We start from the raw sequence: 27,525 nt of genomic DNA, 5'->3' as shown, positions 1-27,525 counted from the left end.
GCTGGCAAGTGGCTACTTTGGACACAGTTACTCAGTGCCATGCTTGTAATGTGTTCCTGCAGAGATCTTGGGTATAGATCAGCAGGATATGCAGTATCCTAAAGAACAGAAGTGCAGCAAATGTATTTGGGAGGTACTGATTTTTGGGCTCTTAACTGAGCCCTGCAGTTGAGAATGGGCAGTCTGAATGTAATTAGGTAACTTGTTTGTATAATTAACATGCTCTAAAAATGTTATGATTTTACTTTGCCTGAGTTGTGGCTGCTGTCTTCATCAGCAACTTTTGCTGAAGTAGATGTGAGTCAAAGTTTGCTTTGCAGAACAAGACTATGTACTTCTTCTGACCCAGGTCTTGGTCAGAACTCACTTGTGCAGCCATGGAGATCGTGAGACAAAAAAAGAAAGAAGGACCAGATTATATAAGCTGGGGCTGTGCAGGTCTACGCACAATTTGTCTTTTTGAAATTGCCATTATTCAGCTGTAATACATATGTTATTATCCATTTCTATCATATATCTTATATAATTCAGTTTTTTTTTTTTCTTCCCACTGTTTACTAAAAAAAGGTGTATATGGGCAGTGGACTTTGCTTTTCAATAGAAACTGTTCTAAAAGCAGTTATTATCTACAGTTACAAACATCTAATTTCTGTCAATCAAAAGGACTTAAAATGATAGAAGTCTCCTTGTTATGTGAGATCATGGGCCAAAGTTCTTTGCTGAATCTGTTGCTAAGTTATACTGCAGAAATATTTTTTTCCTCTGGGGAATATAGGCAGAATAAAGATACAGTTTTAGTGAATAGGGACTTTCTGCTTACTTGCAAACTTCCTTGTTGATAAGGAGGATGCAGTTTTTAATTTTTTAAAAAATAATACATACTACCACCTGAAAGCATCAAATTTATGGGCATTTAACTTTTTAGAATAAGAACAGTTGTTACAATTCGGATTTGGAGTGTACAGCTTTTGTGAAAAAGAGGAGTTGGAAACTGCATTCCAGATCTTCTGGACTGATTTACTTTGTATGTGAAGCTTCTCCACCACCAGCAATATTTCATGTGACATTAAAATTGACTGTTTGGCACATTGTATTTCTGTGCTTTTCCTAGGCACAAATACTGTAATTGTCACTGAAATTCCTTAACCTGCTTTGTCCATTCTGTATGGCACTCCTATTTATCCCAGACCCAGAGGCCTGCATGTTTGGAGACCTGATCTAGTATTGCATCTTAATGCTCCTACCAAGCTTTCTCTGTCTCATGAAGTGAAAAACATGAAGGTATGCCATAGTTCGGTAATCTTGTTTCTTCTTCAGTGTACTTGTGTGATGTATACTGTTTGTCAGATTTTGTGGTTAGGAGTTAGATGAAATTTGAATGTTGTGTGTAAATCTATTCTCCTGAGTTGTTGTTTAGAAATAGAAATGTTGCTGTTTCTTGTTTTACAGCATACCTAAATGATTGCAGTTTTTCTGTTATATTGGAAAAAACCCTTGTTTGGAGATAATTACTTTGTGATACAAGCTTCTGAACTCGGTTCACTTACAAGCGAAGTTTGCAGGGAGATTTGAAAAGAGTTTTAACCAAACACTGTTATACAATACATAATATTTTGTGTGTGATGTAGTGATAATTACCTGAAATGAGAGGACTTGAAGGAATTGGGAAATAGCAGGGAAGATAATGAAACAAGTCTTATCTGAAGATAGCAGGCAGTATTATGACTTAATTCAAATTCTACCATACATGCAGAAAAAATACAAACCACACATAACAAACAAAAAATATTCAGCAAGCAATGATGAAAATAATCAATTATTTACTGTTCTTTTGTAATGTTAAAATATTTTACCAAGGCAAGTTGCAGTCAAAAGTAATGTGAGTTATTTTGAAAATGGCAATACATTAAGATGCATTTATACAAGTGCAAGACTAAATATTTTACATAACTGTATTTCAATGAGAAGATATACAGTAAGTGCACACTTGATAACACTAAGCAGGCAAAACTTAACGTTAGTTCCATATACTGTTGTATAGTTCATGCACAGATCTTTCCCAAAGTAAAGAGGCTGTTCCAAATAATTCTTGCTGGGATGAAAAACAGGATGGGTTGCTGGTAAGGGTGTCAGCATGGATGGGGTCAGTTATAGACATTACTTACTGTAATTTGTGATTGCCGTGGAAGAGGAGTGGCTGTTGGTGTGATAGTAATACTGCTGGTGATTTTATTGGTAGGCTTAGTGGGTAGGCCATTAGCTAGTGCTGGAGTTCTGTTGTCTTGCACTGCATTGCAAGGGCTGATGGGCTTGGAAGTGGTGAGAGCTTGGACATAAGGATTTCCTAAATGAATGTGGATTTTGTTATCCTCAGTAGTTATTACACTTGATCCTGTACTGTTAGATCTCTGAAACTGCCACGATGACTGCCTGTCTGGGGATACTCTAAAGACAGCGTGCTTGGCTCCCATTTCCAAAGGCTCCGAGGAGAGGGTTTGTTCCTGAGAACTTGAGCTGGGTAAAGCCAAAGGGGACATTGTTCTTTCAGGAGTTAGAGAACCACACGATTCAGGAGTTTGAGATCTTGCAAAAGTAGTAGTCATAGTAATAGGAGAAATTACATGCTCTGGGGTCACGTAACCTTCTCCTGCTTTTGATTTTATGGGTGTTAAGGAGGTGTTTTGAATAATGGTTATTCTTTGCTTTGGAGTGCCACAGTTGGGTATAACTGCTGTGCTTGTGTAGGAGTGAGGGCTTTCAGTGGTAGGACTGGTTATTTCAAGGGTTGCTGTGTTCTGTCCATGGTCTGGAGTGACTTTTATGTGAAGGGGTTGGCCAGGTGTATGGCTTAGCACTAGATCTCCAGTCTGTGCACAGTTTCCATTTTGCTTTGTGTGTATCTTTCCATTTTGAGGATGGCTCTCTTTGGACTTCATCCAAGGGATCCATAATGTTTTGTTTGCAGCATTTGCGGTGGATGAGTTGCTTTTGAAAGACACTGTTTGTTCCTCCTCGTTACCGCTGTCTTCATAGAGCTGCCCATTTATGACCGTTCGCTCTAAAGGCATGAGGGTTTTGTAATCAGGTGGTTCATTGTCTGCTGAATCTGTTTGGATTTCTTTAGAAAAAACTTGCACATCTGGAATTTTCTTTCCATTGAGACCAGGCCTGGTGTTCTTGCTGAAGGATCTGTACCTCTCCAGTTCTTTTGTGAGGTTTTCCATTTCTCTTGCTAACTCCCTGTTTTTGTTTTCTTGCTGGAGGAGTTTATTCTGTAAGACTGTATGATCACCTCGCAGGTGACAGATTAGGTCTTCTGTTGCCACGTATTCATGAACTTTCTCTTTCAGTGCATCTACTTCTCTGGAAAGGTGACTTGATTTAGCTTCCTCTTCTTTGAGTTTCTTAAAAAGGCGCTCCTGATTGGACTCTGCCTTTTCCGTTAATTTATACCTTGCCAATTCCATTTTCACAGCCTCCAACTCCTCTGAGAGGAGCTTGGCTCTGTCCTGTTCACTGACATATTTTCGTTCTAGGGACTCAAATTCATCTTCAGTTTTCATAAGATCATCTTCTACTGACTTCATTTCGTTGAGCTTCTGCTTAAGCCTCTCAACTTCTTGAGAAAGCTCTTTGATTATGTTGTTTTCCTGCTGCAGGGAGGTGCTAGATCTAGTATTCTCCTTACGTTTACTTTTAAGAAACTCTTTTTCAACATCTTCCAGAGACTGAAGTCTTTTACTTAGAATATTCACTTTGGAAACAAGATCACTTCCTTTCTCCTCCTCTGCTTTGAGTTTGTTTTTCAGTTCATCTCTTTCTTTTGTAACACTGGACATTTTTTCCTCTGCATCAGATTTTGATTTCAGTGCCTTTTTACTTTCCTCCATCAGCTTTTCTGTAACCGACATCACTTTTTTTTGTTCCACCTGAAGCTGAGAAGTTGCAGCTTGCAGCTTTTCTTCTGTTTGCTTTATTTTTTCACCCATAGTTTTTCTTTCATCCACAAGCATCACTGTTAAACTCTTCAGCTTTGTTAAATCTTCTTTAAGTGTAAACTCAGTTTTTTCTAACTTGCTTTCAATTGCTTCAAGCTCACCAACTCTAGCTTTTAAACCGTCAAGCTCATGGGACAACTGCTTTGTTAAAATTTTTTCTCTTTCTAGGCTGCATTTCAGGGAGTAACATTCCTGTTTACTCTTGTTGAAAGCATCTTCTAGTTTCTCCAGCTCCATAATTCTTTTATTAAGTTTATCTACTTCCCCTTTAAGGTTCTTGCTCTGTGATGCTTCTTTTTCTAACTTTCTATTAAGTTCTCTGCACTGGTCTTCCATTTTTGTGAGCTCTTCATCTTTTCCTTCCATCTCCAGCAGTCTTTTCCGTAGTTCTTCTACTTCAGTCATAAGTGCAGCGTTCCCACACTCTCCCTTATTTATCTTATCCCTTAGGTCTTGCAGTTCTTCTTCTGCCTTTCGCAAAGATTTGTTGGTCTCCTCCAGCTCATCGATTTGCCGGCTCAGAGACGTTAATTTTAGCCGGAGCTGGCAATTCTGACTGTCTTCATTGGTTAGTTTGGCCATCATTTCTTCTTGGTCTTGAGAAATCTTACTGCTCTGGGAGTGAACTTCGGCTTCCAGCCTGCTGGATTTCTGTTTCTCTTCTTGAATTTTTGCTTCAGCGAAAGTCAGCTTTTCGTGTGCTTGTTCTGTAGAAGTGGTTAATTCTTGAATTTTTTTACTTTGTTGATTCAACTGCTCAGTGAGTCTTTGCTGTTCATCCACCACCATTAAAGCAAAGGATTTCAGTTTAGTCAATTCTTCTTTCAGTTTAGATATTTTCTTGTTGTTTTCCTTTTCTTTTTTTGCCTGATATGCTGTCTCTTGTTCAAGAAGCTTTTTCAGTCTGTGGGAGGAAATAATATTGTATTTTGAAGCCGTTTTAATGGGCATTTAAAAACACACTTGAAATATTACGATATTTCTGCCAAATGTCCATGAACATCCACTTGTAACTACAAGCAGACCTCTCCTTGAAGCATTATTTGGAAGTGTCCACTGGCCTTAGTTCCAATTCAGAAGTTCTTTTGTAATGAACACTTCAGCATGATCATTCAGACTCAGCAACTTCAGTTATTGTGCATCTTTAATTATATTTTCAAATTTCAACAGGGATCAGTGCAACAAAGCTATTTTGTTATTCTGCACTGGAACTGCACTTCTCTCAGCTGTTTGCTGAGGCCAGGTATGTGCATGCAAGTTTTGTTTGGTTTTTTGTGTGTGTTGTGCCTTTTTTTTAAAGAAATGTGATTATTATAATGCTTAAAAAATTAGGTCAGTGCAGTGCTCAAGGGCAGATATAATTTACAGCATCATAAAACTCCTAGCTTTGTTACTTAAAAACCATCATAATATTTAACAATCAAACCTTAAGGACATTTGAGTATGCGAAGGAAATGTAGCCACAGTGGGCAGTTAGTGAGGCTGCCTAATGTGAATTCCTAAGCAGCACAGCAGAGCAAAATGAGGTAAGGCTGTCCTTAATGAAAGTGCAGGCCTTGTGACTTCGTATCAAACACACACACACAAATGCAGTCAGCAGATAAACAGGTATTCAGTTATGCCTTTTGAACTTAACAAAGCCCAAATGTCTTAATGTGTGTTAGGCCTGGATTTACAGATATGCCTCAGTGCATCCCTGCTTTTACATGATTCTTGAAGGTTTTCATGATTATTTTCCAAAACTAGTTTTACAAGTTTATGTTAATACTCAATCTTTTTTGGGATGCAACATACTTAATTAGCAAGAGAGTTGGGATAACGTGCATTTGTTTATATAAGATCCTAAGAAACCTCCAAATACCTCAACTTCTTAGGTTCTTTTGTGGACTTTTCTTTGTTAAGGAGATGCTTGTGGAGTTCGTCTAAAGTATGATTAGGTTTGGCCAGAACATATGTTTCCTTCCAATTACATTTTTTCTACAGTCAAGATAAATATATTCTGGTATTAAACAAGAATCTGAAAAGCCTAGGTTGAAGTCATAAAGAATTAGAATTTGTATGTCATTCATAAGAATGGTACAGACTCAAGTTGGATAGATCCTGTTATCAAAACTGTACTTGTACAAAATGACTTTTTAAGCACCCATTTAACTTTATTTCCCCCCCCCCACCCCGAAATATGATGACAGCTGCCTAGAAGCTGCTGCTGAGACATAGGATTCCTGTTCCCCACTTGTCTGGGGTCACTCTTGTGATGTCCATGTCCAAGTGGTGAGTCTTTACAGCTTCTCACTGACAAGGTCCTGTCTCAGCCTCCCCTTTAGTTCAGGCAGAGCTTAGATAAGAGTCTCCTTTGCACAGCTTTAATTAGCTGTTGACTGACTGAAGGCATCTATTCCTGGGCAGTAGGCTGCCTCAGCAGCATCCCCTTTGGAAGCAATGTAATTTTCCTGCACAGAGAGGAAGCCCTCACCATTGTACTAGTGTCCACTTGTCCACGGGACTTGTCTGATGGTGGTGATGTTGTATAGAAATCCATAACAATACAATTTCTTATAACATCTTCATAGTCCCTACTGTTTCTATTTTAGTGCCTAAGTTGCACTATGTTGAAAATGCTTTGTATGAAAAAATAACAGAATGGGAAATAGCCATAAACATGAAAGACTTGAAGCAGTCACAAATTCTGTACAACAGTCAATTAACATGATAGGGGAACCAGATATGAAAATGTATAAATGGAGAGGGAGAGGTTTGTGAAATGAGTTTGAAGGGATGCTGCTGGTTGATAGAACAGCTAATGGGGGGAGGACTGTACCATCTCAAAGGCAGCTTTTCACTGTGTTCATGGTATATAAACTTCTGTCCCCTCTTCAGTGCTACTTTCAGTTCTAATTCTTTGCAGTGTAAAAATCTTTTTTCCCTCCCCACCCTTGTCTCTGAATGCTTTAGTAGTGAAGTTCAATTGATGATTTACCGTTGCCATAGCTATAAAACCATAACAGAAGCACAACTAACAATTTCATTTGGAATTAACTCAGATTTTGTGTGTGCATGAAGTTAAGACATACTAATATGGTTACTTGGACTTACTAGCACTTGATTTATTTTAGCTTGCTTCACTGTAATTTATTTTTTAAGGCAGATTTAGCTGTGGTCATTAATACCTTTGGTAATCAGTGTTTTACCCAACACTTCCATATTAACTAGTTGATATCTTTCTGGCCAAGTGAAAGTTTTAATGATCCAGGAAGTCGTGCCTCTTACACTGTTTTGGAAAGAAGCTCTTATGCCAAATAGTAACAAACAATCGTAATTTTCATAGAGATGCTGTCTAAATTTTTTTACGATTCAAGTAGATGATTGTGCATAAATAATGAATGAGTTGACAATCAAGTCAAGTCTGATGAAGTCTGTGTTGCATGGGCTTTTTGAACAAAAGTCCCTTTATTACTGGTACCTGGATTGTTGTGTAAAGATTTTCAAGAGTCTGTTTCTTTCATCATGCCTAAAGACTTTGGGTATTTAAAAATGATTCCTTCATTCAAAAGACAAAGTGCAGTTTTAACATTCAAACAGACTCACAAGCAAATATTTGTAATAACTGAGATGTGTTCCATGTTTAAAAAAATACTTCTATAAAATCACTTGATTGAAGTCAGGAGTATAGCTCAACAACTAGGAGTTAAAGGATTTTAATGTGTTTCTAGAAAGAAACTGTGACTGTGTCTGCACATACGCACTTAGGAATGGAAGAGGACCCTAAAATATTTGGGGGTTTTGGTGTTGTTTGCCTGTGTTCTTAAATTAACTGCTTAATTTTGGTCAGGGCTTTTTTTTTTTGGAACCTGAGTTCTGTGGGTCAGTGCTTGGTTATGTATAGTATCTGAATTAAGAAGTCATGTGCTTGAAGAAGTGCTTTAACTGATAATAGCACTTAGTGACTTTGGTGATAGTGTAAAAATACTTTGTGTTAACTTCATCCAAAATACTGTCTTCCTGAAGAACAGTATCCAGAGTATCTGAGAGAGCAATTTTACTGAAAATATGTAAAGGTCAAAAAAGTTGGCTTAAATAAATAATAATTTTTAAAAAAGAACAGACACTCCCCTAGCCAATAAATTTTTTTATCATTTTCTTTGCCAGCTAAATTTCATGATTGTGTCATTTTGTAATGGAAAAAGGTAGGTGTATAATTTAGACAAAGCTTTTACACAACTCTAAGCAGTTGACTTCACAGGACTGCAACAACCCTTTCTGAATTGAGGCCAGCAAAAACAGACATGGAAAATTTTTTTTATGAACATGACTGATAGGTAGTTAAAGAGAGTCAGGGCAGTGTCTTATTACTTCAGAGCTTCTGTTATAAATTATTGCTTTATTGTGGGTTAATATTGTACTTATTTGCAATACCAGTTAACTGCTCCTTTATTTCCTGGAAGAAATTGTATGTCTCAGCCCTCCTCTGTCCATTGTAGTTGTTTCCCTCAGTACGCAGGCTACAGCTTCTTGGTGTTAACACCATGCATTCAATTGTTTTCCTTCATTTTTTCAAGTGCATATAGTTTCAGCTACACTACATGATATTTGACAAGATAATGACTGTATTCTCTACAAGATGTGGAGAGTTCCGTAACAGTTCACTGTCCTGGTGTCATGTCACAACATTTGTCTTTAAGAGGGACTTTCCATTTTCCTGGGGTGACATGTATTACAAGGAGATTTGTTTAATTTATGTTTTTACAGTATTCTAAGGGGATGACCTTTCCTTTGAGTTTCACAGAAACCAAAGAATGTACGGGAGGCTGAGATTGCAACATTTTTGTTTTAAAATTTTTTTTAGTTTGTTCTGGAATGAGTTGTTATTCTTTGGATAATAAGAATAAAAATTATGAGTTTTTTTGTTTGTTTGTTTAAGCAATGTTGTAGTGGTAACTGTAGAAAAGGCTGTCTTCTGAGGATGCAAGTGAAATAGATACTGGTTTGTAAACCTCAGCTTTTGTCTTTCTAGTGTTGTGGAGTTTTTAATGTATATATTGTCAATATCTGTATCAGACCATTCTTCAGAAATGATAGTGATTTTTAATTTCTGTGATTCTTTTTTTTTTTTTTAAATCATAAAGATACAGATTTTTTTACTAGGTCTTGCTCTTTACTCTTCTACAGATCAAAGACGTGGTTTATGAGAGGTTCTACAGGTTATTACACAAGGGAGACTTACTTCTAAAGTTTTTGGATATATGCTTGAATTTCCCCTGATACAAAGCAAGTAAAAGCTTTAAGCTGAAAGCTTTTAAATGTGGATGAAGTCATGCCTTTTCCTCTGAGGCACTCTTCCCAGTTAGCAATAAGACATGGTCTGGCCTTTAATAAGAGAAGAAACATGCTTCATCATTTCTGGTAAATCTTAAAAGTTGTTGTAATTTTTTGACACCAGTGCAGTTACATACGTATTTTTGTAAGAAAGCCAGTCTGTGCCTTCCACAGCTAATTGAAACAAAGTTTGTGTTTGTTAACATATTTCTGGTCTTGGGAGGGCTATGCCTTTTTTTGCTTTTGCTTTGCCTACAGTTCTATTTATCGATGTGCAGTTTTTATGAAGACATGTTACAGCTTTTTTTATGGCTCTCTATTATCTTTATTAATGCTTCTTTTTCTCCTGTCATAAAGAAAGTCAAAAGCCTTTGAAATTACAGCAGCAACAACATACCATAGCTGTTGTGTAATCTGCTGGCTTCATCTGAATCAGTCAGCACTTCCCAGCAGAATGTGAATACTTATTTTAAAATTTGTTTTCCATTACATTAATTTACATCTGTAAATGTCAAAGAATTTGTTTATGCTGGGATACAAACCTTCAAAAAGGGTGTCTCACCTGCAAGAGACTGTGTAAGGCAAATTTCTCAATAAGGAAATTTATTTTATGAAATGAGAAATTTTAATGAAGGGAGTGCGAGTTCTTATTACTCCACAGAATATCACAAAGTAATTATTGTTTTATCTGATGCTTCAAATGCTGACTTGCTTTACAAGTCTTAATAAAAGTCATAGAAGATGAATGGTATTGCCAGTTCTGGGTTAACGGGCAAAATTTCGCATGGATAACCAGATGTATTTAGCTGTTATGCTGAGTAAACATATGTAGATAATGCTTAAAAAATTAATTATTCTGGAACACTGATATTGTTTGTGACCATGATTTCACAACTACTAAGCTGCTGAACATTCTTCCTGGTGACACAGGAATATTTGCACTCATAAATGTTACAAAACCTGAGGTAAAATCAGTGACAGTAAATGGTATGAGAAACTTTTAACAAATTTATATTGGTTATTTTAAGATTTAAGATGAGATAAACTTCCAGTTAAGTAATTTTACTTCAGCACTACAATTCATTTTTGTTTTATTATGAAACCTCAGTTTAAGAAAAAAATGTTCTATCTTGAATTACATTCTTTCCTTATCTAGATGTTCTTGGAAGTCACTTATCAAAACACCAGTCTTGTGTAGAAAGCATTGATGCTTTCTGTGGCAATAAGGATTTGAATGTCAATGTGAAAATTATGAATTCTGATGTTCATTTATAATCTTCTAATGGCAACCATCTGCAGTGTTTGAGATTATGATAGGGAGGTGGGAGTGAAGAATACGCTGTCCTATTAAATTGTTGGCAGGTTTTTGGTTTGGTTTGTTTTTTGACTTGACTGCTTATCCTGAAAACATTTTAAATTAACACTAACCTGAGAAGACCATAATATTAATGGGCTTCACTTGAAGTTAGCCTTAAAAACTGGGTCCTGGCATTCAGCTTTTTAGAAAACATGGCACAATGAACCGTGAGCTGGACTCTGATGTGTCACTGCTTTTGAGATGCACTCTGCTTTCTTCTTTCCTCTTTCTAGATTTAACAACTGTGTCAGGTATTCTTTGAAGTCATTATCCACTTCTGTTGGCATTTCAATGCCATATGATTCTGCACGCAGCATGACTTAATCCTCTTCTGTTCTGACTCTAAATACCTCAATAAGATAACCAGCTCACAGGAAGAGCACTTAGGTTTTGTTAGTTAATAATTCAGGATTTTTTTTTTTTTTAATATTACCATAGTGCATATTCACCACATTCCCCTTCCTCCCCCATCTCTCTCAATGTCTCCCACCATACTGCCTGTAAAGTCAAAAATTAAGCCAGTAATTTCAGATGCAACACCAGAATTTGGAACTCTTCAAATTTACGTCAGCCAGCAAATTATAGTTTTGCAGATGGAAAGCTTTCTGAAGGAAATGGAAACATTAACCACAAGAGATGTGGTATAGGGGTCAAAGCAATAAGACTAAGGCAGAACTTTTCAGTTACTAATCCAGGTCCTGCTTCTGTCTTGTCTTCATCTTTAACAAGTGAAATTTTGTGCCTGATCCTCAGATTTATTAAAATGGATAAACAGTGTTAACTTACAGTTAACAGATAACTTGTTCCTGTTACAGTTAACTTACTGTAACAGATGTTGAGAATTATTATTAATCTAAATAGGTTTTATGTGCAGTAATTACACAAAATAAACCAAGATAACTACTGATTTTCATAATTTGTGATTTTTAAACAGTGGTGTCATTGAAATGTTTGCATTTGATATTTGATGTTATATGCTAATAAGTTAAATTGATGGGAGAAATTGTGTGTCTTGATGAACCTGAGATTTGTTTCAAGTGCATACTTTAAGTGTTATTCCTGCTAGAATGTTATTGCTTGACCACCGCTACTGAGCTGTTTATAAAATCACCAGTGTGATAAAGCACTGAATACTGCAGAGATAAACAGGTCAGGGCTTAATCCACCCCTTACCCTGTGGGCAGGTGAACGGGTTTGCATTTTCTATTCAGAGTGTCAGTACTAGGAATCGATAATGTTGCAGCCTCCTGCTAGGATTTCCAGTGAAAAACTATTACAGGAGTTAACTCGGTGCCTGAAAACTGTTCTTTGGAGCCCCGCCTGTCTTCACTCCCACTCCCCATGGAGAGATTAGGCACAAACAAGAGAGTGCAGCTTGCCCAGGTTGTGGATACTTCTGGTGAGGCTGCTGCTAGACTGATGATCCCAGCCACGTGTGTTTGGTTTGAGTAAGGCAAATACTACTTCACTGTCACTGCCATGCTGTGTTTACTGTTGCTGGAAGAGTAAAATTTGGAGGTGTGAGTTATTGTCTTGGCTATTTACTCTGCATCCTTCAGTTGATTGAGGAGTTTGCAGAAGTTCTGATTCTCTGAATCAGTCAGTTGCTTGAGCTCGCTGTAAGTTAGCAGCCCTTAAGCCATATTTTTACGCTTCAATTTAATGATACTGTTTTATATTCAGAGAACAGTCTGAGTTTTCTTTAAGCAATTTCTGTAGATAAATCCTGTGATTTTTTTTTTTTTTTAATTCTGTATGTAGCATATCATAGTGTGTAGGTTCAAAGTGGACTGTTTTTAAGGGGGGCACAGATGGGAAAATAGTTGCTGTTCTGGTATTTCATGCACCTGAGGCAGTGCTGGTGTTCCTGTCTTGACCAGAATTGGGCATAATTGTGCAAGGATCTAATTTATACAAACTTTTTTTAACTTCAATTAGTTAATATTTTTGGTATGACAGAAAATGGCACTCAGCCACATCTTGTTACTCAGAGGAGACCAGTTAGTTGTAAATGTCATTTTCCCATAACATTTACAGGAACTGGATGTTCTCTAAAACAACTTTAACACACATTTTATATAAAAATAAATGTCTGGGGCTGCATTTTCATCTATGGGCAGAGTAGGCACTGTGCCTATCTCTTATGCTAACCATGGCCTTATATTATCAGTCATCAGCAGTGGTAAAATTTAGAAGTTTCCATACTGCCATGCTCACTTATTCTTTTGAACTGAAGTCATCCTACTCACGCAGCCAGCCCTGGATAAGCTGCTCTGTGGCCACTTGCTTCTAGACAGGTGCAACTTGTCTAGGAAACTTTAATATGCATTCTTCATGCTCAGTGTACAAGAATTTATGTGCTGGAATTGTGATTTAAACGACATAGATTAAACATGGTAAGTTAAATAAAGATACTTTAGTACTGAATGACGCTGTTAGGACTGAGAGTTTGCCAGTAACTGGAGGAATAAGGCTGGTTGTAAACAATTAGACAAACATTCCTCCAAAATTATATAGGTGGTGTCACTGCTTTGCAGGAGGATTCAAATTCCATTACTTCTTGAGGGTTCTGTTCATACCCATAAATCTTTATTATATACATACATCTTCAGACAAAAGTAAGCCCTTTTCTGGTGTGCTTATTTCCTGAAGAAGCTCTGTGTATGTGTTTAATAAACTTGGACTGTTTGAAACTGGGCTTGAGTGGCACTCCATTTTTTTTTTTTGTCAGAACACTTAAATCTTAATTGTTACTGTAAATTTAGCTTGAGGTATTTAAATTTGCCTCGATTCTAAGTTGCATGAAGCAGTGCAGTTGAGGCTTTTATCAGGTTTGCTAATACAGTTGCAACTTTTTCTGGTAGCCAAGACTGTAAGTAATAATGTTAACAGCAATAGCGTTAATATCAGGCAGAAGTTTGTTTTGAAGCTAAATATGCATCTTTTCCCATAGACCTGCTAATGTGAGGGTGGCCATTTTCTGTGATGGGCTTGGCCAGCACTTCATGGTGGAGGCACAGGTGAGAGAGATGATGGCAGTGCATTGTGGCAGAGTTACCTAGCTGAACTTCAAAGCTACAAGTGATGAAGAATCCTGCTAGTTTCCTGGTTTTCACTTTGTGACCTTCAGAAATGGTATTGGAACTTTTCCTTATGCACTACAAATTGCTTCTGCATACAGTTCTAGGTACTGAGCCTCTGTAGTGACCTGGCAGATAATTCATCTTGCTATCTGTTGTAAACCTGCTAAGTGTTTGGAAGTTGTATTTTCTCTTCTCCCAGTAGGCCTCTGACCACACAGACCTGGGTGCACTTGCTGAATTATCTAAAGGTGCAGCATCAATTAATGTTTTGTCTAAAACATGTTAATCCTGAGCAAAGGTGCTGTGGTTCAGCATTTACGTTTACACGGTTTCTCCAAACTGATCCTCTTCAAAGAGGACTAACACATTGTTTTAGATTACTGGACAGGAAGCTACATTGGAGACCTAAAGATGATAGTTTGAGAATTTTTTTAGATAGTTAAGTTCTAACCGAGCTTTACTTCACAGATTTAATTCACAGTTCAATAGCAAATGGTAGTTTAAGTAGCTTCTTCACCTGTAATGAACTGTTTAACTGAAGAATGTCTTTTACTCTCAGGTCTGTTGATTATGATGTGTTGAAGTAAGATTTTTCCATTTTTGTGCAGCCTTGATTGTTCACTGTGTTAAAGATCAAATACTCTGCTTAAGAGTTAAAAGAAACTGGATCTTTTAGTCGTATGCCCACTCAGAGTGCCAATAGCAGTGTTTAGGGTGATTGTGGTGTTCTGGGTTTTTGAGCTACTTGTTCAGCAGCTGGAGTAACTTCCTTGCTTCGTAAAATAAATGTTTTTTTACTTCTTAGGGGGAAAAAACCCTAAATTATTGGGATGAAAAAAGTGTATTTAACTAGTTCTAGCATTTCTGTGATCAATGATTTCTTAAACTCTTTTAAAATTAGTCTGAGCAGTCTTCCTAAACCCAAAAGATATAATTACTTTTCCCATCTTTAGTTGTTTTCCAGTGTTCTTTGCCTTTCAAAAACTGTCGTAGGAAAAGGCTTTTTTAGGAAATAGCAGGGTCACGTGTGTGTAGGCTTCCCTTGTGCCTTCATATGAAGACTTTGAGTTCCTTGTTCTTTAAGGAACTGTGAATTCAGTTGAACATTCTGTGCCTTGTTAGTGTACCCCAAACTGATTTATAACTCAGTATCATTATGTGACTACATTTGGCTACATGCCCTACTTAATCTCTCTCCTTGCCTCTTGGCTGATGGTCTGTGGTATTCAGGTTATAGTTTCTTGTTTCAGATGTCACTGAAGGAGCTGTAGCATGCTTTCACGCACAGTATGTTTCTGATGTAATACATTTTAGCTTTTATCATTAATTTATAATGTGGTTTCAAATGCTGAAAATAAAGGAGTTCTCTCTAGCAGAGCTTGCAAATTGTTTAGTTAACTGCTTTAATCTAGATGTACGAGAGGGTCATTTTCAAGTTATGAAATGTTACCAGTGCCAATTTCTGACTCCTCTTACCCAGTTAATCCTGACTGAAATAGGGAGATTTTGCAGTTTACAGAGATGACAGCAATCCTAGAGAGCTCTAGGTGGCAGGTGGGAACAAAGCAGGGCCAAGAAGATCCTTTCCGAAGTGGCTGCTCCTTTGTACACCACAGTACATTTTCCTCCCTCCTCCTTTGTAGGGGTTAGCAAGGTATGTAAGCTTGCCTACTGCTGTCAGCAGTCTGTGTGACTCTCAGCAGCCGAATAAGCGTTCTCCGCCGGTTGGTGTCGTCCCCGCACCGCCCTGTGGCAGCCCTTTGCCATCTGGAATGGCCTGCAGCGAGCTGTGCTTGCTGACTTCGGCAGAGGTTTCATCCCCTGCTTTGCTTACTCATGTGCTTACTAATGAACGTGCTCATTATATATCGCACCTGTCTTTAGAAACACGGATTTTAGAGGTTTTGGCGCTGCCAAGGTTTCTGATCGCCTTTTCATTAAAGACAATTCAGTGTTTAGTTTGGGAGTTTTGTTTTTGGCTGCTAATGAAAAAGAAAAAACTTTTCTCTTTACATGAAAGAGTATATAATAGTATTTTAAAAGTTAAGAAAAATGTTTCAGATTTAAGCATTAACACTTGAGCGTTGCAATTTTTTTCCACACCTTCCTACATCCAAGTTTGTGTGTTCAATACTGGGTTTCAGATACTTAGATTAGGGATTGGCAACCCCCAATGTGGCATCGTTACACCCTCAGGTTCAAGTGACCAATATAAATCACTTTCCTTTTTTTTTTTTGGTATGATATGTTTTTGGTAACAGAATGGCTTTTCTGAGGTGTAGAATGTGCTTGACCAGGGGGTAGCATTTTGAATTTGAAAACAAAAACAATGGTAGCATTTATTAGGTTTCTTCTGAGAAACCTCTTTGTGGCTAAGTAGAATAGAATCATGTTTGGGAATGTGATGGGTGATGTTAGCTTCAGGTAGACCAAACTTACATGTGATAAAATTTCAAAACTGATTTTCTTCATAATTAGACTTAATGACTGAAAGCTGTATAAATTGTACCAAAAAAAGATTAAATCCATTGAAAGCTGACAGAATTCAGTCAGCTTAAACTTAACTCTTAGGTAGTTTTGTCCATGTGCTAAAATTCAATGTGTAATTAAAATGTGAGTTTTATGAGTGCATTACTTTCTATTTTTAAGCAGCCAGTTTTATGTGGGTTTTTTTATGGCAGTAGCATTATGCTGCTTCAGTTCTTAAAGTTTTTCTTCATTCCCTCACTCTGTCATTGTGATAGTTGCTATGCAAACACTAGATAAGCTCTCTGCCTCTCATAAAAAAGACAAAGTTTTAAGTCAGCTGACTACAATAAATTGGAAAGAAAATGCTTTGACTATTAGGTCTAAGGCAGATTTTAAGAACTGTATCCATCATTTAATTGCAATTGTTGTCTTGCTTCCCAGGCCTTTGGAAATCTATAAAGGATAATGAAATCTGATGTATTGTTTCACATCCCTGACTTGTATGCAAGATGAATGTTTTTTTTTGTCAGGAGTGGATTTTTTCCCATCCACGTTTTCAGTCCTGTTCACTAGAGCTTTGTGTACCTATGTACATCCATAAAGCTTTGGGAAGTTTGGGCATGAGCAGCTGTGGGCTCTGGTTTCTCAGCTTTGAGCATGCAGCTGAATGGCTCAAGTTCTGCTGCTCTGCCTCAGCAGCCACTCTCTAGTGGTCACCTGCCCAGCCTGGGGCCCAAGTCAAGCAGCTGTGTTGCATCATCATCATGTGCAAAATGAGCTGCAGCAACAAGCAAAAAGTCCATGCATTTATCAGCCTGAATGACCAAGGTTAAGGTGTTGAGTTGTGTGGAAATGTTGTGTAGCAAGGTTGGGTTGAACTTTCACTCCCAATATTTCTATATTGCTATTAAAGGAGGGTTCTATGATTATGTTGCTGGCTGTTCAGCCAGCATTTATTGTTTGCATGAGCATTCACCTCCTCACAGTCACATCAGCCCTGGTGAGGAACTGCTTTGGGAGGTGTTTTTTGTACTGTTTTTAACTGGTGGCTACAGACTGCCTCAGAAAAATCTTCAAATACATTGTGCTAGAAATTGTGAACACTCTGCAGAAGTGAGCTGTAAGTGCCTGAGTGCTCCATTGGTGCACTGGTGAGAGTGAGTGCAGCTACTGAACTTCAGGAACATCATGGTGCACTGGACATGCAGTCAAAGTGATTTTTGTCTTGCTGACAGAAAACACAGCAAACCTCATAAACAGCATAATGTACTGAGAGGTGTTAAGAGTCAAAGTGTCTATTACTTCACTTAAATCACAGGACTGGGCACTATATTTAGAATTTTTCAGCAATGATTTTTACCTTCTTGGAGCTGAGTAATACAGTTCAGTGAATGGTTGAACTAATCAAGCTTTCAACTACACCAAGGAGCTCAACCTAAACCCTAAGGGTGCCACAGCAGAATCTATTCAGTATAGATTGAAAACCCTAAGCAATTAAAAATTATTGCTAAGACAGTTTCTAAGTTCAAATCTTGGTGACAAGATAAAGTGTTGAGGAAAACTATTAATGAAACAAAACTACGGTTTTATACAATGGTTTTTAAAGATATGCCTTCCTACATTGTAAACTCCTTAGGATACTCTGACTTAGCCTTCAAAATGAACTTTATTCAGGTAGTACCACACCCAGACTTTGAGAACAGCTGCTCATAGGAAAGGTCCAGAGGAGCTGTAGTTGCTCAGTTGCCCATGCCAAAGTACGTGTGGTAAAGAATTGCTCCTAAAGAAAAGTAGCAGTTTTTTAAGATATGCCACAGAGGGGAAACTAACTGGGAGTAAAACCAGGCTTTTTTTTTTTTTTTTTAATCCTATGACAAGTGTAAAATTGGTAATTCATCATAGTATTAGGTAAATAGTATGAAATTCTGTTGCTCAGCACGAAACAAGAAATAATTTGATTTTACTAATACTGATGGGGAATAGAAACTATCCCTTGTCTTCTAGATCAAATCTCTAAAAATTCTGCTGTCAGCAGATGTTTGTCAGTGGAGGAAAGGGAAGTGATGGGAAAGGAACAAAGGGTCAATGCAGTTAGATAGGAAGCTGACTTTCATTTTAGAGAGTGTATTTGTTCTTAAAATGTTTTCACATTGGATGTTGTGAAAAATTACTATAAAAAATTTAGGTGAAATACAGTTGTTTAAGACTTGAGTTATGTGATGATTATTTTCTTTCACTGTCTTCTTTTACTCTTAATTAACAGAAACTAGCATTTTAATAACTTAAAATTAGGAATACCAACCAATTAATACCCAAAACGTTAAGAAATCTGATCTAATAAAGGAGTGTAATAAAGAGGTGGGGGGTGTGAGGGGGAACAGCAGTGAGACAGTTTAATCATTATACCTCTACCTAATTACTTTGGAGTTTTACCAGTATAAATGAGAGCAAAATTGGTTCTGTAAGTATTAAGTGAAGAATGTTTTCTTTTTAATCTGAGGAAGACAGACTATGAGAAGTAGACCTCTGGCTTTTGATAGATGTTATGATTTGTTTTAGGCCAGCAGTATACAGAGTACAGATGGTACCTCAGATACTGCTAAAGCAGTAATCAGTGATAGAAGTCACCCTTCTTTGCTGGATTTGGATTTAAATTGTATCTTACCTATGGGGAGACTTTTTATTCTACTTAGTGCTTTTATCAAATTTATTGCATGCATAGCATTCCTGTTAATATTTTTTCTTTGCCATATTGTAGTCTTCCAACTTCTTCAGCTGATCCTTTCTACTCAGATACGCTTTTTCAAGACTGTCACTTAACTTTGGTTCCTAACACATCTGTTCACAACATAGCTAAGTTTTCTGCTTTGTAACTTGACACTGAATATTTGGAAAACTAATTATTAATTTTTAAACTGGGAGGACTCTGCAGATATGACAGAATAGTGAGCAGAAGACTTTTTAAGGGGCTCAGGATACTGATATGGGGTATTGTTTTTGTACTGTGAAATTGCATTTGTTCTGGTTGCTAGGATTCTTTTCATTCTATATATACACTATACAGTGCCCTCTTCCCTGATTCTCTCAACAGAGGTATAAACTTTGCTTGTTACAAAAAAGAATATATTGGAAACATGGATGTGACTTTTATGTAGTTGCCAGGTTAATAAAACACAATTACCTGAATTATATTTAAAATGAAATGTCTCTTTATATTTACATTTTTAGAAGCATGTTGAAAATAACTGCATCATATTTTCTCCATGGTTAAAGCCAAAAAAAGTTATGAAAAAGTTCACATAAGATATTTTAGCTCAGCCTCTAAATCTGTGTATGCATGATGCTATAATAATGCATGTGTTAGTAACAGCTTTGATTTTTCCTAAATATATAACTCAACAAGGATTTTGCAGGATTTATAACATCAAATAAAGGGAAGAAGAACTCTTATTTCTGTCCTAAAATTGCATTTATTTTTGTACTAAGGAAAAGGAGAACATACCCCAAAACCATGTTTTACCTGTAAGAATAGTTCAAAATTAAAGGTCTTAAGGTCTAACTTTTCTAACGTTTCAAATTACACATAGGACTCCGAAGAGCCCTGCTCAATAGTTCCAATTTGCAAGTAGGACAGTACAATTGACTTAATTGCAGCTGTTCCTATGAACAAAGATTTGACAGGGTTTGGCCCTTAATTAACGGAGAGGACAGTGTAATTTTGCAAACTAAGCAGGTGTGAATTGTAAACACACTGAAGTCTAATCTTTCAAGGTGCTTTGTGCTTCATCGGAGCTGTTTTTCATTCCCTGTTTTCTGGAGTTAATAGCTGCAATACTGTTGAGCATCTTGCAGAATAAGCCTTGAAGAGAGCAGTATGCTTTCTGATCCTCACACTCATCATGTGTTTGACCAGGCTTAAAAGTTTTTTTCATAAAAATCTGACAGTTCTGCCCTCTTGTGATTTGACACTTGCACGCAAGACACAGAAGAGGGAAGCAGTGTGTATGAGTTGAAAAGTTTGTTAGTAATTAAACTAGTTGCAATTCTTTCTTTTAGACATAGCATAGTCTTATTGCAAACTAATGTATGTGGCAGTTTATACATTGCTCTGAAAACTACAGTAAAGTTGTCCAACAGTATAGTAAACGCTTAGAGACGCGTGTGTGTACATGTCTACTAATATATAGCATATGCATGTAAATGCAGCAGAAAGAGAGGCAGTAGCTCTACCTAATATATTACAATACTGTTGGACTCCTTCCACAGCTTTAAATGCAGTCATGATTTTATCCGACCATTTGGAAAGTGCGTGTAATTCGTAACTCTCTCCTTCTTTAATGTTACGTTAATTCCTCGTCTGTTGCCTCCGCAGGAATTGTTTAAAAGGTGGTTTTTAACGCTTGAAATTGTCACCCTATATATTATTCACCGGACATCATCTAGATCTCCCGGTGCTGTTTTGGGGTATTTCATTGTTTCGCAGTTTCTCACCCCTGTTTGTTTTTCTTTTGGAAAGTGACTTTTTTAAAAAAAAAAGGTATCTCGACAGGAAAAAGCCCGAAGCGCCAGTGCTTGCCAGAAGAAGCTCGCTTCCCACCCTCTGCCTTACCTTGCGCGGCGGGGCTGTGGCACTCCGGGGCGAGCCGGTGCTGCGGGGCGCTGCGCGGTGCCACCGGGGCTGCTGCGAGCATCGCCGCTGCCGCGAACAATGAGCGAGGGCGCGGGGGCCGAGCTGTGCGCCTGACGTCAGCGCCTGCCTTGTAAGGGAGCGCTGTGCCCCGCCGCGCTGCTGCCGGCCGGCCCGGGCAGCCTGGGCAGCCTTGGGCAGCCTTGGGCAGCCGGGGCACCTCCGGGCAACCTGGGCACCTCCGGGCAGCCTTGGGCAGCCGGGGCACCTCTGGGCAGCCTTGGGCAGCCCGGCCAGCCGGGGCACCTCCGGGCAGCCGGGGCACCTCCGGGCAGCCCGGCCAGCCCGGGCACCTCTGGGCAGCCTTGGGCAGCCTGGGCACCTCTGGGCAGCCCGGGCACCTCTGGGCAGCCTGGGCACCTCTGGGCAGCCCGGCCCGGCCGCCTCTGGGCAAACTCGCCCACCTCTGGGCAGCTGGGCTTGCCCACCTCTGGGCAAACTCTACCCAGCCACCACTGGACAGCCGGGCTCAGCCCTGGGCAGCTCAGCAGCCTTCGGGCAGCTCAGCCCCCTCTGGGCAGCTCAGCCCCCTCTGGGCGCCTCGGCCCTGGGCAGCTCAGCAGCCTGTGGGCAGCTCGGCCCCCTCCGGGCACCTCGGCCCCAGGCGCCGGGCTCGCCCTTGGCAGCTTGGCCCCGGGCACCGGCTCCGGCCGAGCCCGGCACTGCGTGGAAGAAACGCTGCGCTTGTCCTCCGCTCAGGGCCAAGAAGAATGTGCGGAAGGTTTGGGTTAGGGCAGTTCCTCTCTAGCGCTGATAATAAAGTCGTTAGGAGTTGTTACTGATTAGGTACAATGTTTTCCACTTAGTCCCGCAGCCTACAGTTCGAAAACGGAAAATATGAATTCCAAGTCATCTAGTTTAATTAGTTGTTCTAACAGAGCTTTTTCTTTTTCTTTTGCTTTTTTTTCCTTTTTTTTTTTTTTAAATTTTATTATGACAGAAAAATGCAACTTTAGCTGAACTCCTCTGAGGGGGGATATGAACTTTGAGCCTTCCTTTTTTTTTTTTTCCTTCTGTAAAGAGTCGGGGTCCTTGGAGGATAGTATTTTATTTCCTGATGATGTAACTACAAAACAATTCTCTTAAGTGATGATGGGAAGGCCAGATGAAATCAGATTTTTTTTTTTTTCTCTTCAATGTTTTTTCTACAAACCCCTTTCCTTTTTTATATGTTTGTGTTTCAGCTAACACAATTAAGCAGTCCAACCAACTATTTTTAGTGAGAAGGTCTTGAAGAAATGAGTAGTTTGTTTTAATATTTAGGAAAGAGGCAGAAAGCCAAGAAATAGGATTTAGATTGAAAAACTAAAAATGTATCTCTTGTATTCCCCGTCCTTTAGTGTACACTGTGAATAAACACTGATGACAGAAGGAAGAAATACTGGAAATAGGAACAAAATTTGTTAGTGAAAATCCACTAAGGGTTAACGGGAGTCAGTGAAACAAACTCCTTTTATGTTGCTGGGTAAATTAGCCCATTGAAAAGCATTCTACACTATTGAAGTAGTAGGTGCATCCACAATTAATTTGCAGCATTTGAATTTTAGTCTTCATCTCTGTAGCTTAAGCCGTCCTCTGCCTGCCTTTAGTGTGTTTTGTCATATTGAACATAATGCTAACAATAAGGCAAGTTACTTAATTTGGGGGTGTTGTCTGTAGGTATGAAGACAAATGGTGATGAAGATGTTTGCATTTCATTAACAAGACAGACATCTTCTAGCTATCTTGCGTATATTTACCCTGAGTGTAGCCTGAAAATGGTACTTTAGTTGAAAAATTCCAGGCAACCCCTTACATGGTTACTGAGTAAAAGACTTCCTCAGAACTCTGCTGCTTATTTGTATGGGTGATCCTGCTGTGTCCTCTTTGTGAGTTTCTGAGAAAGTTCAGATTTGGGTACCTCATCAGAAAACTTTCAAATTATTTAATACTAACCCTTCCCAAATGGTTTTGGAGACAGAAAACATCTTATTTGAATATATTAATGGGCAGACCAGGATAATGTTTCATTGGCTATTCTAGGGAGACTTAATAATCAAATCCAAACAGAAGCAAAATAACCTGTTCTTTAGCTGATATTGGCCTCTTCAGTTCCTTGGCTAATGTTTTTGGAGGCTAACAGTTTGTCTAGTTTTTCTCAAAAGTATTATGCCAATATGGCTAATTTGAAATACAAGCTCATCTAGGTGACCTTGGTACAGAAAATATCTTCAGCTACAAACTCAGCCTTTCTGCTGAGACTGTTTAACATGGCAGGATGCTGAGGGTGCAAGGTACCAAGAGCAGGCTGTGGGGTACTGCTGTATCCAGTTCTGATTTGCAGGAGTCAGGGAAGTTACTCAGTGCAAGGTAGGTCGGAGTTAAATGTGAATGCATCCTTTTTTACATGTATGTATGTGAGCATACATAAATCCTTAGAGGTGCAAACTACTGTTTCTGACCTGGATTTGTTTTCTTTTCTTCCTTTCCCTTTGCAATTGCTTTGTTTTTTTGCAGCTTTCCCTTTACCTGCACACCCTGTTTCTATAGTCCATATGACAATTGTCTGCATTTTTGTTCTGCCACATGAAACAGTTTAGGCCATAAGCAGCTTTGAGGAAGAGGACTTCTCAAGAGCTGGTAATCAAAAATTCATCCTCACAATCTACTTCCATTCTGGAGTGCAGAGGAACATGGCTCAGATAATGCTGGTGATAAGTTTATTGGTAGTCTGGGAACAGAGAATGCAAGTCCTTCTGTTTATAAGTCTGTGTTTACATCTGGGGATGGCCAAAATACAAACTCCTCGTTTCTTAGTTAATTCCTCTCTGCAATACAAAAGTGCACATCTGTGACCTTCTGCAAACCAACTTTATCAAAGAGCATCAGCTAAGTGTATAATGGCCTGACTTCCTTCTTTTATATTGTTATGACTTAAAGGACATTGTACAGTGCTACCCAAGCCCTGTTAAGGGCTTGGATATTTTATTAAAATACTAAGACATGAAAAACTTATTTTTATCTGAGGCAATGAATTGAGTTGCAGAGACACCTTCCTTTACTGCATTTTTACAGTTTCTTTCAGTATCTGTAGGTGGAATCCTGGCACTGGTGAACTACACCGAAGAGGGGAAAAAAAAGCCTTTAGGCAGGCAGCTATGCCTGTCTCATTCTCTATTGCTCCTTGAAAATGAATTCGTTTCCTTAGTTACTACACATAGTTTTGCACAAAATTGGTGCATTTGCAAGTATTGTGACAGCAAAAGGAACAGTTGACTGTAGAAATTGGAGACCAAAAGAAAATCTTATTAAATCATTGGTGCATCTCCTGTCAATGCGGGGCTGCTCTGCAGCTGCTTGCAGTGACTTTTTTCTATTCCCTGCTTATCGTTTGGTATTGTTATTTGTGCCCACATTCTTGCAGGATTTTACTTTAGAAAAATAGAAGCTGGGAAGATGGAAGATTATATGAGACAAGGAGAAGATAGGACAAATAAGCTAGAAGACTTTGAGGCAGTTGTTTAGACTTTATCTTAAACTATCTGAATTCCTCCCATTACTTCCATCACGAAACTCCTCTTTCCTTTTTCTTCCCATAGCATTTCATAGCAGCAGTTCCAGTGTCCTCAAACCCATAACCTATTATTGCAGCATTTGACCCCTTCCTTTGGCCATTTTGTATCTAAGATAAATAAAGGAAATTAGAACTTGGGCCTCAGTTCAACAAAGCACTTAAAACATAGCCCTGTGTATTTTTGTTGAAAAAGGAAAGGACTTCGGCAGAAGTCTGATTTTAATGATATATTGAAATGTTTGGCTGAATCTGGCTCTTGGTCACATTTACTTCATGTAGATATTGTTGAAGCTTTGGATTCTGAAATTCTCCCTGAGGTCCAAATCCTTAGGTTACTTTCATATTCCAAAAATAAACATCTACTAAAGCACAAATACTGTCAAAGCTTTTATTAGTATTTTACATTACTTAGAACTGTTTGCTTTTTTGGAGGTGGTCTGCTTAAGTTTTGCATGTGATACCTGGAGAACTGAAACATATGCAGAATAGACAAGTTGAATTTTATTGCCTTGCATAAATGGGAGCTGATATTTAATGTTTTAATAACTCATATGATTTCAAGGATTTTTCTCCACTGTGTGCTCTGGCTTGTCTCTGAAATCTGTGGGAGTTTGGACATTACTCAGTGGAAGAAGATTCACTCTAATTATTTCTTGATTATTAGCATCCTTCAAAAATTTTCTGTTTTTTTTTTTTGCATTGTGTTTGATGATCTCTTAGATTTCATCTGTAAAGTGTTTTCGAGTTTTATATCCTAATGTATAGATTAATTTCTGAATATTGCAAAGAGAAATATGGAGGTTATTATGGCTTATTTACAGTCTGAAATGTACTGACAACTAATAAATGCATGTGGAAGGCAAGGGGCAGAAGCAGGAGAAAGTTCTAAAGATAACATTCTTCAGATTCATGTGTCTTTTACTATGGACCATGGATGGAAAGAGATTAATATCTCCATTACTCTGTGGTTTTAATTTTTTTTGGCAGCTGGGAGAAATATTTTTTCTAACTCTTCTATTGTTTACAGATTCTGTTATACTTTTTTTTTTTTTTTTTTTTTTGTAGATACAAATAAAATTCCTAGCCAAATATTAAGGATAATTAGATCTCTTTATGTTGGGTGCTGTATTGGGGAGTTGATGACTGTACCTCTCAACTATGGAAGGCTTCTAAGGAGAACTTGCAAGTGCTTCATATCTGCTTGTGAGATGGTTTCATTTTGTATATGGGACCAAGGTAACATTTTATGAAAAAGACCATTTTTTGCGTGGCAGAGTTTATCATGAACACAGAAGGATAGAATTTAATTTGTATGCCTTCCCTAGTCTGTATAAACCATATATAGCCAAGTAATCTTTTCTCTGTGATAAAATGAGATAATGTTCTTTAGTTAATGAAAGTACAAGAATGTATTTTAAGAAGTTTGGGATTGGAGGTTTGTTTTGTTTGTGATGGGTTCTGCAGTGAGATTTTTTTATCAGCCCCCCCACCCACAAGTATGCCTGTCTACTCGGGCTATTTCTGGAGGCATGACAGCCATTTCAGTATTAATGCAATAGCAAAAGTGAGTTGTAATCATGTGAAGACTTAGGACCTTGGAAGGTGCTCGGTTTCATGTCTGTAAACATGCTTGAAAATAGAACTTATTTTAAATGTCTGTCTTTAGTCATTAGACTGCAAAAAAAAGACACTTTTCTTCATTTCCTTTGAATTCAGTCAAAGCAAGATTCTTTTTGTAGAACTTCAGGGAAGTGGTATGGCTGTAACATTTTGAGCTTCAAGTCTGACTCCACATGAATCTCTGCTTCTTTTTTTTATGTATTAATCTAAGCTATGAGTTCAGTCATTTTATTCAAAGTGATCCACTCCTTTTCATAGCAGTATAATTCTTATTTGAATAAAAACTGTGCAGGTTTGTTGACTCAACTTTTCACACTGCCATGAATTGAACATGGTGCCAGTGGAGAATGTTTCTTTCAAAGCTTTGGTGATATGAGGTGGAAAAGTAAATCAAGTTACTGCAGGTTCTTTCAGCTCTTCCATATCATGTGCCATGTCTTCCCTTATGCCTTTCCCTTCACATCTGTTGTTCCTGCGCCTGTTGCTGGGTGATGCATCCCACCAATGGCTTGGAGAGCAAAGCCCAGCACACAGGTGGAAGGGATTTGGCATTCAGTGCATTTCTTGGGGGTTGCAGGTATACAGGAGCCTCCTGAGGCCATTGGCTGCTTTGGGAGCACAAGACTGTCAGGCACTCAGGTGAATGTGGGTTTGAACGCAGCATCAGGACTGGAAGAAGGCTCATTGGTGCCATTGATTTTATGAAAAGTGGAGTACAAAGCTGTCATGCTTTATTTTCATTTTTGGTGGTTAAGTAGAGAGAATACAGAATTAAAATGTATCATGAAACTTACATGTCATTGTTATAATTCTGTTGAACAGGCTTCTTTTGCCTCTTACTGATGAACCCAGTGAAAACTGGGTTAAAGAGCTGTTTAAAGAGCTGTTAAAGAGCTTTTTGTAAAGGGAGTAAGGCTGTAGAAGAATGAGTATGGATGCTAAGGAAGGAAAACTTTGCAAGGGGAGAAAGTATTTTTTTATTGGGCTGCCTGCATTAGCGGAGTAAGACACAAACATGCTCTTGGGCTCAGAGGCCCTTCTTTGGGTTTTAAGATGCTGCATCTATGTTACAATATCTATGTATTAACATACATGTTTTCTGCCTTGATAAACCCCCCCCCCCCCCACCTTAAGATTCCTGGTAAGAAATACATTCAAAAAGGCTTTTCTTATTCTTTGTAATTTCAGTAGCTATACGTTAGTTCCTGTTTAAAGCACAATGCTTCAAGTTATTGGTGATTTTGGTACCTGTTCAAGGAATACGTGTTGAAATAACACAGAGGCAAATGCATCCTATACAGGCTGGTTTAGATTGCAGATTCCTAGGGATGTAATGTAGCTCATAAAACTTTGATCCCTTTGGGATTCAGAATTGCTGAGCTATCTGATGGATTCATAGTTTAGAAATGTGACTTAGTTGTGCGGTTCAGTTCTCTGTCTGGAAA

The 27,525-nt window shown here is 38.3% G+C and overlaps 2 protein-coding genes across 14 annotated transcripts in view; one reads left to right on the top strand and one right to left on the bottom strand.

The window, feature by feature from the left end:
- The window catches only part of CMSS1 (cms1 ribosomal small subunit homolog), a 218,059-nt gene that overhangs the window by 16,385 nt on the left and 174,149 nt on the right, over positions 1 to 27,525 (top strand). The window lies entirely within an intron of this gene.
- Positions 1 to 27,525, bottom strand: part of FILIP1L (filamin A interacting protein 1 like) — a 184,820-nt gene that overhangs the window by 14,561 nt on the left and 142,734 nt on the right. For 9 of the 10 annotated variants that reach the window (XM_072931144.1, XM_072931001.1, XM_072931076.1 and 6 more), the window contains one exon: positions 2,166 to 4,902. In XM_072931144.1, coding sequence (XP_072787245.1) covers positions 2,166 to 4,902 — 2,737 coding nt within the window. Of the gene's footprint in view, positions 1 to 2,165; positions 4,903 to 20,829; positions 21,001 to 27,525 lie in introns of those variants that run through there. The other variant, XM_030285682.4, reaches the window with a different exon arrangement.

The sequence above is a fragment of the Taeniopygia guttata genome, chromosome 1 (assembly GCF_048771995.1).
Source record: "Taeniopygia guttata chromosome 1, bTaeGut7.mat, whole genome shotgun sequence".
Classification (NCBI taxonomy): domain Eukaryota; kingdom Metazoa; phylum Chordata; class Aves; order Passeriformes; family Estrildidae; genus Taeniopygia; species Taeniopygia guttata.
Note: the sequence above shows the minus strand (reverse complement) of the source record. Positions and strands in the feature narration are given on the sequence as shown.